At 47.5% G+C, this 12,888-nt stretch overlaps 1 protein-coding gene across 3 annotated transcripts in view; it reads right to left on the bottom strand.

The window, feature by feature from the left end:
• GNPTAB (N-acetylglucosamine-1-phosphate transferase subunits alpha and beta) overlaps positions 1-11,477 on the bottom strand; it is an 83,602-nt gene extending 72,125 nt beyond the window's left edge. For all 3 annotated transcript variants that reach the window (XM_007165792.2, XM_007165793.2, XM_007165794.2), the window contains exon 1: positions 11,087-11,477. In XM_007165792.2, coding sequence (XP_007165854.1) covers positions 11,087-11,203 — 117 coding nt within the window. In that variant the 5' untranslated portion in view covers positions 11,204-11,477. The remainder of the gene's footprint in view (positions 1-11,086) is intronic.
• Positions 11,478-12,888: the final 1,411 nt, after the last annotated feature.

The raw sequence follows: 12,888 nt of genomic DNA, 5'->3' as shown, positions 1-12,888 counted from the left end.
GCCACAACTACTGAGCCCGCATGCCACAACTACTGAAGCCCATGCGCCTAGAGCCCATGCTCCGCAACAAGAGAAGCCTGCGCACCACCAACGAAGAGTAGCCGCTGCTCGCCGCAACTAGAGAAAGCCTGCGCACGGCAACGAAGACCCAACACAGCCAAAAATAAATAAATAAAATAATTAATTAATTAATTAAAAAATAAAGGGCAATACAGTTTTTAGTCTGATCATATATAGAATGCATTTGACTCTCCCTGCACAAGTGTGACTCAGTCTGTAACATTTCTGAAAGATCGCTTTTTTCCCTGCTTAATTTAGTGTATGTATGAATCACACACAGGCTGACTAATCACCTGCTAAAGATACTGCATGTGGATCACAAGATTGAAACAATCTAAAGACAGTAAGAACTTAAAAAGATATATTGTGAATATACATAACCTATCACAGCCACAATTGTTTGTTACAGTTTAGAAGGAACTAGGATAACATATGTTATTGTAAAGTGCAGGCTGTATTAAATTAATAAGGCACTTGCCTCCTCTGCTTTCATAGCAACCAAAATAAAGCACACTCAGATTAAGAAATCATTGTGAACTTTTCTACTCTGTCTCTAAGAAAAGATTAATATACTCTTCAGTGTGACCTTGGACATCAGGCCAGAAGGTAGGTGCCCTGTTGTCTTCGTGAGTGTTGTGGTCAAGGGAAGATCAGGGTTGGCATGGGGCACTTGGCATTTAATTAGCATTTACTCAGCACCTTGCACCAGGCACTATGCAAGGTACCTTATATACTTTAGGCATTTTATTTAAACCACCTTTCCTCACAGGCTCAATCACAATCAGTGAGCAAAAATAAATATTTGCAAGTATTCACTCAACACATATTCACTGAGCACCTATAGTTAGGGTCTGGGAGGACAAACGAACCTGTCTATCTTGCTCACTTTTATATCCCAAGATGTCAGTGGAGTGTCTGGCACATAATGGAACATGAAGGCCCGATGATTTTGCCTCCTAAGTCTCTCAAATCTGCCCACTTCTCTTTATCTGCCCTCCACCAGCCTAGCGCAAGGCCCCTGACTAAGTGCCCTGCAGCCATTCTTGTTCCCTCTAATTCAGGGTTTCCCATCTTTGGCACTGCTGGCACTCAGGGCCTGACAATGCTTCGCTGTGGGGACTGTTCTGGACACTGTAGGATATTCAGCAGAAACCCTAATGCCAGCAGCACCAACCCCATGCCCCAGTCATGCCAGTCCAAAATGTCTCCAGACACTGCCAAATGCCTCAGGGCTGGAACGCAGCATCACTGCCAGCTGAGAGCCAATGGCCTAGAGCAGACTCGCTCTCCCTCTGTCCTCTGCCTCAGGAGTTCTGACCCTGCAAAGCTGAGCTCAGACTGCATCAAGAAAGCCTCTCCTGGGCTTCCCTGGTGGCGCAGTGGTTGAGAGTCTGCCTGCCAATGCAGGGGACACGGGTTCGAGCCCTGGTCTGGGAAGATCCCACATGCCGCGGAGCAACTAGGCCCATGAGCCACAACTACTGAGCCTGCGTGTCTGGAGCTTGTGCTCCGCAACAAGAGAGGCTGCGATAGTGAGAGGCCCGCACACCGCGATGAAGAGTGGCCCCCACTTGCCGCAACTAGAGAAAGCCCTCGCACAGAAACGAAGACCCAACACAGCCATAAATTAAATAAATAAACCCAAAAGTTAAAAAAAAAAAAAAAAAGAAAGAAAGCCTCTCCTGACCCAGCCACTACAGGATGGGCTCTCACTGCTGGTCTCTCCCCCAACACTCTCCCCTTTTAGCATTTTTCACAATTGTAATTAAGTAGCATTTAATGTCTGACAGCACAACCAGGATATAAACACTCAGTCTGCAGGAACCAGTGGGCTTTGTTCACTGCTCTTAAGCCCAGGGGCAGTGCTACAACAAAAAACTTACTAGTTTAATGAAGGATTTAAGTGCTCTGCTGGGGCACAGGGATTCCAAGGGAAGAAAGACAACATCTTTGTGTTCAGAGAGCTGAGTACAGAAATGGCAAGTAAGTCTCATCTCCTGGGCAAGCTCAATTAATTTGTACCTGCTCTGAGAAGCTATAGGTCTAGACATGTTTCTTCTAAGGCACCAATATACCAGATACCACATTCCAAAGTGATATGTAGGACCAAGATGCAACGTTTCCTAAGGAGGTGGTTGGAAACTCATCCAAACCATGGTAGGAAGGGTCAGAGGAGAGCTTTTGGAAGCTGCTGGCATTCTGTCAATCCTGCTCCACCTCATCTAAAGGAGAGGGGCAGAAATCTCTTTCCCACGCCAGGAAACCTCAAGTCCAGGAAAAGGACTCAACTAGGATCACCGAGAGAGCCAAGCTTGGGCGCATGCAGTTGGGTGGCTGCAACATCCACCCCATACCTGAGAAACAGAAAGGGCTGGCTGGCCATCGGCTCCGGGGACAGGGAGGCATTACTGCCAGGCTGGAGTCAGCCCACACCCCCCCACTTTGAGCTGATGGGGTTCAGGACATGCTACCTCAAAATACGACAGCTTGGCAAACTGAATATTTCAAGCCGAATGAATTTGAGAAACACCACATAAAAAGGATTTTCTGACCTTCCTCTGAAACAGGTCATAAGACTGTGAGACGGGCCCTCTCTACGCTCGGAAGAAAGGAGAAATCCTCATCTCTAAAGACAGAGGAATGCCGCAAGAAATCTGAATGAACAGGCCTCGTGTCTCCCCCAGCTTACTCCCCAGAGCTCACACCCTTTTTTGTCCTATCACATTTTTTCCGCTACTCTCCAAGCTCCATCAAGCCCAGCATTACAACACTCAGGTTTAACTGCTTCTTTGGTCTTCACTTCCTTATGAAGGCCCCAAGGTCATGTAAAACTTACATTATTTATTTATATTTTTTGGCTGCACTGGGTCTTCGTTGCTGCACACGAGCTTTCTCTAGGGGCGGCGAGCGGGGGCTACTCTTCGTTGTAGCACACAGGCTTCTCATTGCAGTGTCTTCTCTTGATGCAGAGCACGGGCTCTAGGCACGCGGTCTTCAGTAGTTGTGGTGTGCGGGCTCAGTGGTTGAAGCATGCAGACTCAGTAGTTGGGGCGCACAGGCTTAGCTTCTCCATGGCATGTGGGATCTTCCCGGACCAGGGATCGAACCCGTGTCCCCTGCATTGGCAGGTGGATTCTTAACCACTGTGCCACCAGGGAAGTCCCTAAAACTTATATTAAATAAATGTATGCTTTTCTCTTGCTAATCTGTCTTTTGTTACAGGGGCCCTAGCTGAGAACTATGGAGAGTAGAGGAAAAAGGTATCTTTCCTCTCTTACAGAGCAAAGGATGCAGGTCACCTGTGCAAGAGATGAGATGTGGGCCATGCACAAGAGAGCACTGCAGAGGGTCACCTCAGACCAGGTCCGTGGTCCCCCAGAAGAGCAGACACTGAGGGGCTAAGGAAGGAGGAAGCAACCAGCCCAGAGGAAGAGGCATTTGCTCTCAGCAGAGTAAGAGCAAGTGACAGCGCTCAGGGTGAGGTCTCTGAAGGATGCCCTTTGAAAGCACTCAGAAGAGAACGAGCTTTGACACCAGCAAATCCCAGAGCGCCAGCGCCTATTTAGGAAAGACTTTCCTGCCTTCATTTCCTTTCCTTCTTCCTAGTCCTACAACCCAGGAGGGGTCAGAAACAGGCTCCGTGGCAGAAAGAGAGAAGCAGCCCACCGTACCCAAGCTCCCTTGCTCAATCGCAGGCTTTCTGCTTGGAGCAGGCCTGGGCTGGAGAGGCAAGAAGCTTCAACTTCAACAGGCTCAAAGTTCTGTTTTGACATGAGACTGAAGGCTTTCATGGCTGAACTGACATTATGTTTTGTAATCTGAAGCAACCACGGGACTTTTTCTTACCCAGGAGTGACAAGAGCAGGCTAAGTTAGGCCCACAAGAGTGTCTCATCCAGGGGCAGAGGCAGAGCTAACCCTACAAGCTGACGTCCAGGGCCAGTGGGAGAAAAAGACACCTGCTACACATCCTCCCGGCTGTGCTCACCAACACGACCGTACAGCTAGTAGCCGCCAGCGACACCGACCTATTCTTTCCTAGCGGAACACCACCCCCATATAACACAAATGTTCAGGAGACGGGCCCCAACTTCACGGGGGGATCAGACTGGTCAAAAAGCAAACCTCTTCCTCCTTTTAAGATGTCTATTAGGGGTGGCTCTATGATCCAGCTGGGGCCAATTCCAGGAAAGGTTTGATGAGGTCTTGGGGCAAATTCTTCCTGTATCTTCTGGGAGAGTTCAGGAGCTGGAAGAACCCTAAACCGTTACAGAATTATTCTGCAGTCATGTCTGGGCGTAGCGAGGAGAAAGCACCATGATGAGCGAGGCCCCTACATGAAAGGGCGGCAGAGTGGCAGGGACGCGCTGCCGGCAGCCAGCAGGGGGTGTGCATCCAGGACCTGTTGGCAAGGCATTGGAAACGGGGAGTCACAAGCATCTGGATGGGGGTCTGAAACCTGACATCCCCCCTAAGAGGAGACAGCCAGGGAGCAAAGTCTGGAGAATCCCAGCGTTAAGACAGAGAAGGAATGGTGAGTGGACAAGGAGAACAAAGAGGGGGTCTTCCTGAAGAAAGAGGGAGTGAGCATTCCCACATACATGGGGTGACAGATGCTGCAAAAAGGTCAGGTTAAGCTTTCTCTCTTAATTTTCTGCTTAATTTCATTAACAAGATCAACATTATTTAGACCTCAAGAGTAAGTCAAATCAAATGTAACTATCAAATCACCCATTAAAGATATATATTGAATCGTTAGTGAAAGATTTATAAAGGCACACTTGCACTGTGTTTAACAAAACTCCATATTAATAGGCCTACTCAAGAATACAAGTTTCGGGGTCTTCCCTGGTGGCGCAGTGGTTGAGAATCCACCTGCCAATGCAGGGGACACGGGTTCGATCCCTGGTCCGGGAAGATCCCACATGCCGCGGAGCAACTATAAGCCCGTGCACAACTACTGAGGCTGCACTCTAGAGCCCACGAGCCACAATTACTGAAGTCCATGCGCCTAGAGCTCATGCTCCACAACAAGAGAAGCCACCGCAATAAGAAGCCTGCACACCGCAACAAAAAGTAGCCCCTGCTTGCCTCAACTAGAGAAAGCCCACACACAGCAACGAAGACCCAATGCAGCCAAAAAAAAATTAAAAATAAATTAAATAAATAAATAAACTTTAAAAAAAAGAATACAAGTTTCACAGATTAGAGCACTTAACACAGTATCAAAAATGGAAAATGGAAACAACACACTTTCACGTCTTCTAGAACAAGGTAAAGGGCTAACAGCTATCACAGTCACAATGTCAATGTGTCAATGTTAAGGCCAAGGAAAAGAAATGGGTTTTGACTCAAGCCAGTGTCTAGGACAGCTGTTGCTCTGGCTCTTTTTTTGATAACAGCCTCCTGATTTCCCTCTGGGGAACCCCTCTCAGTTCATGTGGTTCAGTGGAGACTGACGGTCCCACCCATAACCCTAGCTCCGGAAATGATCAAGGTGGTTAATGAAGGCACAAGGGCACTCACTCCCCAGCTAGGCAGGCCACCCTGGGTCTAGCTGGCACTAATGAGGAAGAGAAGGTTACTAAACTGGGAGACCAGCTGCTGGAGTTGCTGTCACCAATCTTGGCTCCCATATGGGGAGAGCTTGTCTGAGAACTAAACCCATGGAGCTGGAGAACAGGGACAAAGAGTCCTGATGACATCATGTGAGCACCTCGATCTGATCCTGCCAGAAATTTCACCCTATATTTTTCATCTACGTGAGTCAAAAAACTACCTTTTTTTCTTAACCCAGGTCCGAAGTGGAATTCTATCACTTGCAACCAACTGCCACTGGCTAATACCAGCAACAATTTTAAACCACTAATAATTCAAAAAGAAAAAGCTCCCGTCTCCTTGTAAAAGTCTCAACTTCCCCTAGGATGTTTCAACCCATAATTTTCTTCCCTCCCTCTGATCTTCTAAGTCATTATTGTGCACCTACTCAGGCATGCAAATACTTACTCTCTTGTACTGTTACTCATGTGTATATCATGGCCTCATCTCAACTAGCCAAAGATGGCCAAGGATGAGCTGCACATAGTCCTTTGCACCTGACAGCGCCCTCCACCGTACAGGGTGCACCTGACCAGTCATGTCTGAGAGGCAAAAGGCAAGTATGGACGGGCTGCATCAGGGTAGAAAACTCACCTTTACTGGAAATGAGCTTAAAGGGAGGTTCGTTAAGATCACCCCCAATTCATTCATTCATTCACACATCAAGTATTTATTTGGCACCTACTGGGCACCTACTGGGTACCTACTGGGTACCAAGCACTTTAGAGGTGCTAAGAATAGCAGGGAAAATGACAGTGTCTCTGCTTTGACACTTAGCTGGGCTGTGTATCTCTCCCAAACCCCCCAAAAGAAAGATACCATTTAAAGAGGCTCGGGCTTCCCTGGTGGCGCAGTGGTTGAGAATCTGCCTGCCAATGCAGGGGACGCGGGTTCGAGCCCTGGTCTGGGAAGATCCCACGTGCCGTGGAGCAACTAGGCCCGTGAGCCACAATTACTGAGCCTGCGCGTCTGGAGCCTGTGCTCCGCAACAAGAGAGGCCGCGACGGTGAGAGGCCCGCGCACCGCGATGAAGAGTGGCCCCCATTTGCCGCAACTAGAGAAAGTCCTCGCACAGAAACGAAGACCCAACACAGCCATAAATAAATAAATAAATAATTTTTAAAAAATAAAGAGGCTCAGTGAGGGAATTCCCTGGCGGGCCAGTGGTTAGGACTCTGCGCTTTCACTGCCGAGGGCACGGGTTCAATTCCTAGTCGGAGAACTGAGATCCCGCTAGCCACGCGGCGCGGCCAAAAAAAAAGAGGCTCAGCGCAGCCACTGGCATTTTCTCTGTAGTACAAACTCCCTTACATTATAGTTCATGCTTTCCCATGTGAAACATCCAATAAATGTATATTCACAGAACATTAAAGCTAAAATGAGGGTGTCAGAAATCTAGTCTGGAAGTTTTAAAACATTTTTAATAGTGAAAGTTTTCTCCACCCCCAAAAGAAATCTACACAAACAGGTAAGAGTGGCTGCCCCCACCCAGGAGGCAGCTGGGAGTAACACAGTCTGGAAACCACCGAGGATACAGTTTATGGTGGGGCTAGAGCCGGGCCAGAGGCTGCCTCCCAGCTCTCAGGCCAGGTTCCTTTAACGTCAACTATTTGTTGCCTTTGGCAAAGAACACACTCAAAATGTATCTGTTTAATGAGCGAAATAATCAAATATAAGCATAACTAATTTCCTTCTTGAAACTGGGCCAGTATGAGAAACTAGAGCTGGACCCAGTTTTCAATCTTCTTTTTCACTGAATATCTAACGAATCCAAAATGGCGACAGAAGACAGGTGAGCAAAAGAGAGGAAGGAGGCCAGGGTTACTGCCCAGTATGGGTAGATTCTATCTGAACTTGTCTGACTCCCTCACTGAAGTTACTTTTTGGATACCTCTTTGTTTCCATACTTAGTACATGTAAGGAAGTGATATATTGTATTTTATACACACACATGCACACAGATACACACATATCCAGTAATGATCTACAATCCTTTATTCACAATCCTAAACTCCAAAAAGCTCTCAACACTGAAGATCTTTTTTGGCAGGAAAACCTGACCTGACCTGAACTCATCTGGTGGCAAAACTTGACCTAAACCAACTTGAAGTTATTTATAGTCTTTTTATTCTCCTCACTGAGTGTAAATACTCACACGTTTCCCTGTAAGATACCGATGTTTAATTCCAAGGTTCAGTAGAATTTTCAGATAAGGGATTGTGGATTTCCATATAAAATGTAAATATAAATTTCCATATAAAATGACCCTGAAATAACAGATTTTTACTTCAAAAGCACGTTTTAAGGTCTATTCAATATCAACAGAGGACAAACATTTAAAATCAGAAGTTTCTGAGCTAAAAAGGATAATCATTCATTTATAGATGAGGAAACTGAGGCTCCCAGAGGCCACATGACTCGCCCAAATCAACTAGTTTACCTGCTACCCTCACCCAAGGCGACGCGCTTCAGTGGCCATTAGTCCCCATCCAGAGGGCCCTCCCTGTGGGTTTCGATCAGGTTCTGCTTTTGTTTAATCAGAGTTCCCAAGGGTTCTTCAAAAAGACCTGGCTCAACTTAAGGGGAAAATAAAAAAAATTTTTTTTTAGTACTTCCCTCTCTCAATTCCACTTTTCTTTCTCAATATTTGGATGAATATACAAATAACTTATTAAAAGGTAGCAGCCAATACCACTTATCCTAAGAGAGGGAAAAAAGATAGTGATGAATTCACAATTAACAATGATCTTAGTCCTTCTACCCATTACAATCAGTGAAGTTATTAACAAGTTGGTAATATTAACTGTGTGATGAGCATATTCTATTTCAAAGGTTTGTTTCAAAATAAGTACTAAGGGCATAAGATAGTTGATGACAATAATAATAGCAGCTGTAGTTCTACCACTTAATGAGAGCCTATTATGTGCCAGGAACTAATAGGCTCAACCCTGCAAAGAAGGTATTCTTGCCTCCTTTTTAAAGATGAGGAGGCTGAAGTTTAGAGAGGTTAAGTATCCTTTTGAAGATCATATAAGGGACAGCCCAGACTATCTGAGAAGCCACAGAGACATGCTTAAGAGTACAGCTCTGGAGCCATACACTGCCTTGGTTTGAAGCCCAGCTCTGCCATGAACTAGCTGGATTAATTTGAGCAGGTGCCTCAGTTTCATCACCTGTAAAATGGGTATACAGTCAGCCCTCCAGTATCCCTGATGCGTAACTGGAGGATACGGTGGGCTGAGTGTAAGGGTCTTGATCACCCTCAGACTTTGGTATTGGAGGCAGGGGTTCGGGGTGGTTAACACTAGTACCCATCTCACAGGTGTGATGTTGTGAGGATTAAATGAGTTAATATATGTAAAGCAGTCAAGAGAGTGCCTAACATCTGATAAGCCCTATGTATTAGCCATGATCATGATCATTAATACTGGCACCAGCATTCAAACCCAGATCTGCCTAATCCTGCAGCTCCTCTTTTCAGCTGCACTGTAGAAATTAACTACAGGCAATATAGTAGGGGTATTGAGCCAGCTGTTTCCATTTCCCATGCCACCTGTTGGCATTCTTTGCCTCTCATTTCTTTTGTCTGTTCCAAACTTTAAGATCTGTGGCCATTTCAAGACTTTCTTTCAGTAACTAAATAACCAGACGTGGAATACATAAAAAGAAAAATTCTAACAACTGATGCCTTTGAGTCACCTTCACACTGCAGGGGAGTTAATAAACAGCTAACTTAAAATTACTCAGGGCCAAAAAAATCTTTTGTCAGCAATAAGACACTTAACTATGTATAGATACAATCACTGCATTAAGGTGCAATACATGAAACAAAGACAGAACAGCAGGTAGTATAATATTAGGTACATATTCCACACTTACAAGTCTGGGGCACTTTCTCAACCCTTACTTATAAGACTTATTTTCATCAGCCCCTAGACCAAGAACTACTAAAAGTGTAAACCTGAAAATCATGCCATATATTCATTAGACAAATATTTAGACTGTATACTCGGGCAGTACCTGGCACAGCACCTGGTCTCAGTGGTTAAAGACAGCACCCTCTCTTATGGAGCCCACAATCCAGCATGGGTACAGACTTCAAGCAAATGTATACTGTGGCATTTCTGAAAAATACTCTGTTAATTTTTAAACCTTTTGCAACCTCCTACCCCCAAAAAAGAAAAAAATAAAATAAAACAAAGAGACGAATTTCTAACAACTTGAAAATACAACTTTCTTCCAATTGCTAGACACATTTTAAAAGGGGATGTCCTCTAAAATCACATACGTGTACTCCTCCAGTTCTCACCTATTCATAGTCTCTTGTACATTTGTTTATGACAAAGAGTACTGTATTAGACTGTCAGTCATGAAATAGCCATGCAACCTAAATCAAAGGGCTGTATCATTCAAGAAAATGTTTAAAGTCCATACCCAGAGGGGCACAAAATCTATTAAACCTGGGTGTTTCCACCTGCCAAACCTGTTGCTTGGACCCTCTGGGGTTTACAATCTTATCGAATTACTTTATGCTTATACCTGTGCTTTGTGCTTTATGCTTTAACTAACAGCAGATCAAGACAGGCTGGGCTTGTGCGATCTGGAATCTAAATGATTAGCATATCCCATGACCCGAGAGCCTGTGCTGATTCCCAAGAGATTGGGTGCTGGAGTCCAAGACGGTTATGGGCACCCTGGTCACAGGAAGGGGCCCTAGGCTCAGCTGATCTCGGGATAGAGAAAAGTGTTTGGAGAGGCCACACATCAGTGTTTGCGCATCTACCAGCACAGCCTCTAAGGGCTCACTGATGATATTCAGCTGTCTCAAATAAGAGAGTAAAAAATGAAAGAAAAAAAAAAAGCACCTTTTCACGTGTAAGTCCTTTAAATTTGGAGCCAGTACACTCTCCCCATTGCAAATTCACGTGCCAAGAAAACACCCCTCTTGGACAAAGTTTTGAGATTCGGCAGAAACAGGATTAAGAATATAAAGTGCCTCTGTCAAAGGGAAAAGATTAGAAGGGTGACACCTGAGGAGGAAGCCGCAGGAGCGGCAAGGACTGAGAATTCAGTGCAATTTAGGAACTCTGGGTCCCGGGAGAGGGGTGCGTGGAGACCAAGGCCTGAGGGAGAAAGTCAAATGACTTGGGGACCCTGAAGAAGGCACCTGGAGGGAAAGGGACTCGGCAGAAGGAGCGCGGATCCCCCAAACCGTCGGGAGGGCGAGGTCTGGACCCCAGATGCTGAAACGGCAGCCCGGAGAGGAGCTCTGAGTTCGCGGCGCCCCCGGGGAAAGGGCAGGCTCTGGAGCTCGTCCCCGGAGCTGCAGGGAGGATGGCGAGGCAAGAGTGGAGCGCGCCGGGGCTGGGGCGCCGTGGGGTCGTGCGGGTTCAGCGCGCCCCGGCCAGGGCTCCCGCGCCTCTACTCACCTCTCCGAACTGGAAGGCCGAGACGATGGTGACAACGACGCCCACGAAACAGACGTAGAGCCCATACCTGTGGGACAGGCAGGTATAGGTCTGTCTCTGCAAGAGCTTGAGCAGCATCACCCCGGCCGCCGACACGCCGCGCCGCGCCCGAAGGGCCGGAGACGCCGCCGCCTCCTCAACGAGCCGCCATTCCGCGGCCCCCACCGGGCCGCCGTGCTCAGGTCACAGGCTCCGGCCGCCGCGCATTGCCGCTCCGGGAATCGACCCCCCCTCGGCTCCACGCCGCGGCGGCCGCTTCCGGGAGCCGGGAGCCCACGCCCTCGGTGCGGCGGAGGCGGTCGCGCGGCCCGCGAGGCGGCCGGCGCCGCCCCGGTCTAGCCCAGCTAGAGACGGGGGCTGCGGCGCCGGCGGTAGGAACAGCAGCGCCACCTGCAGGGCGGAGGGGCGGAGGGCAGCCGAGTGCCCTCCCCGACTGCGCGTGCGCCGCGGGCTCTCCCGGCCTGGCTGGGATCCTCGAAACCGGGTTGGGCGGGCGACCGGGCCGGGGCTGGCCTCTGCAAGGAGGCCGCGCCCCAGACGGTGCTATATTGACACGAATGTTTTTGTGCACAAAACCCGTCCTGCATTTACAATAATTGGGAAATCATGGTTTTTCACAGCCCTAAGAGGAGATGCTGTTATGGGCCTCCTTTCCCTTCTGGCTGTCCAACCGTATTGTTTGAAAGAGGAAATTTGGGGGCTAAATGTGCCAAAACCTAAATTCATTCATTCATTTATTAATTAAATATGTATTTAGTGTCCGGTGCCTGGCATGGTGCTTGGTGTTGGATTTTCAAATATGAGCTAGGGCTTCCCTGGTGGTGCAGTGGTTAAGAATCCGCCTGCCAATGCAGGGGACACGGGTTCAAGCCCTGGTCCGGGAAGATCCCACATGCCGCAGAGCAACTAAGCCCGTGCGCCACGACTACTGAGCCTGCGCTCTAGAGCTCGTGAGCCACAACTACTGAGCCTGTGAGCCACAACTACCGAAGACCGCATGCCTAGAGCCCATGCTCTGCAGCAAGAGAAGCCACCGCAATGAGAAGCCTGCGCACCGCAACGCCCCAACTAGGGAAAACCTGCGCACAGCAATGAAGACCCAACACAGCCAAAAATAAATAAATAAAGTAAGTTTAAAAAGAACTAGATCTGGCCGCTGTTCCCAGAGAGTCTAGTTGGGGAGATAAACACATAAACCACTAAATACAAAAAAATAGAAGTCATGCAATGTACTGGAAGTCATGCGATGTACTGGACAAGAACCCATGCAAAAGGGGTCAATTATTTCTACTTTGGCACCAGGTGATTTCTAGCAGGGCCTTCAGGTAGAAGAGGAGGTTTAGACAGTACCACATAATGGAATAAAACCAGAGGACTTAAGTCTCAAGGGGTTTGCAATGACAATATTTCATTTCAAGATACACTTTTTTCTTTCAACATTTTATTAACACTCCTTGTGTCTCTTTCCACCCTTCATCCCAGGAGGGGAGGGAGGTACCTGACTGGTGAGGTTGCAAGGAGTTGAGCTTGTCTGCCAGAGACAGGAGTTCTGATCCACTATCTGCCAAGTACAGGAGCACCTGTGTCCCAGCCTGGGCCAGGGCCTAGAAAGTCTGTCTCATTCAGGGAGAAAATATTGGCTGCCCACTTGTCTGAAGAGGTGAACAACATTCTCCAATTAACTCTATCAGTACTAAAGCTGACGCTTTGATCTCCATCTCTCTGTACCTTATACCATATTCTCAGTGGTTTTGAAACTTAAG

This window comes from Balaenoptera acutorostrata, chromosome 11, assembly GCF_949987535.1.
Source record: "Balaenoptera acutorostrata chromosome 11, mBalAcu1.1, whole genome shotgun sequence".
NCBI lineage: Eukaryota > Metazoa > Chordata > Mammalia > Artiodactyla > Balaenopteridae > Balaenoptera > Balaenoptera acutorostrata.
The sequence above is the reverse complement of the archived record's forward strand: the minus strand, read 5'-3'. Positions and strand labels throughout refer to the sequence as shown.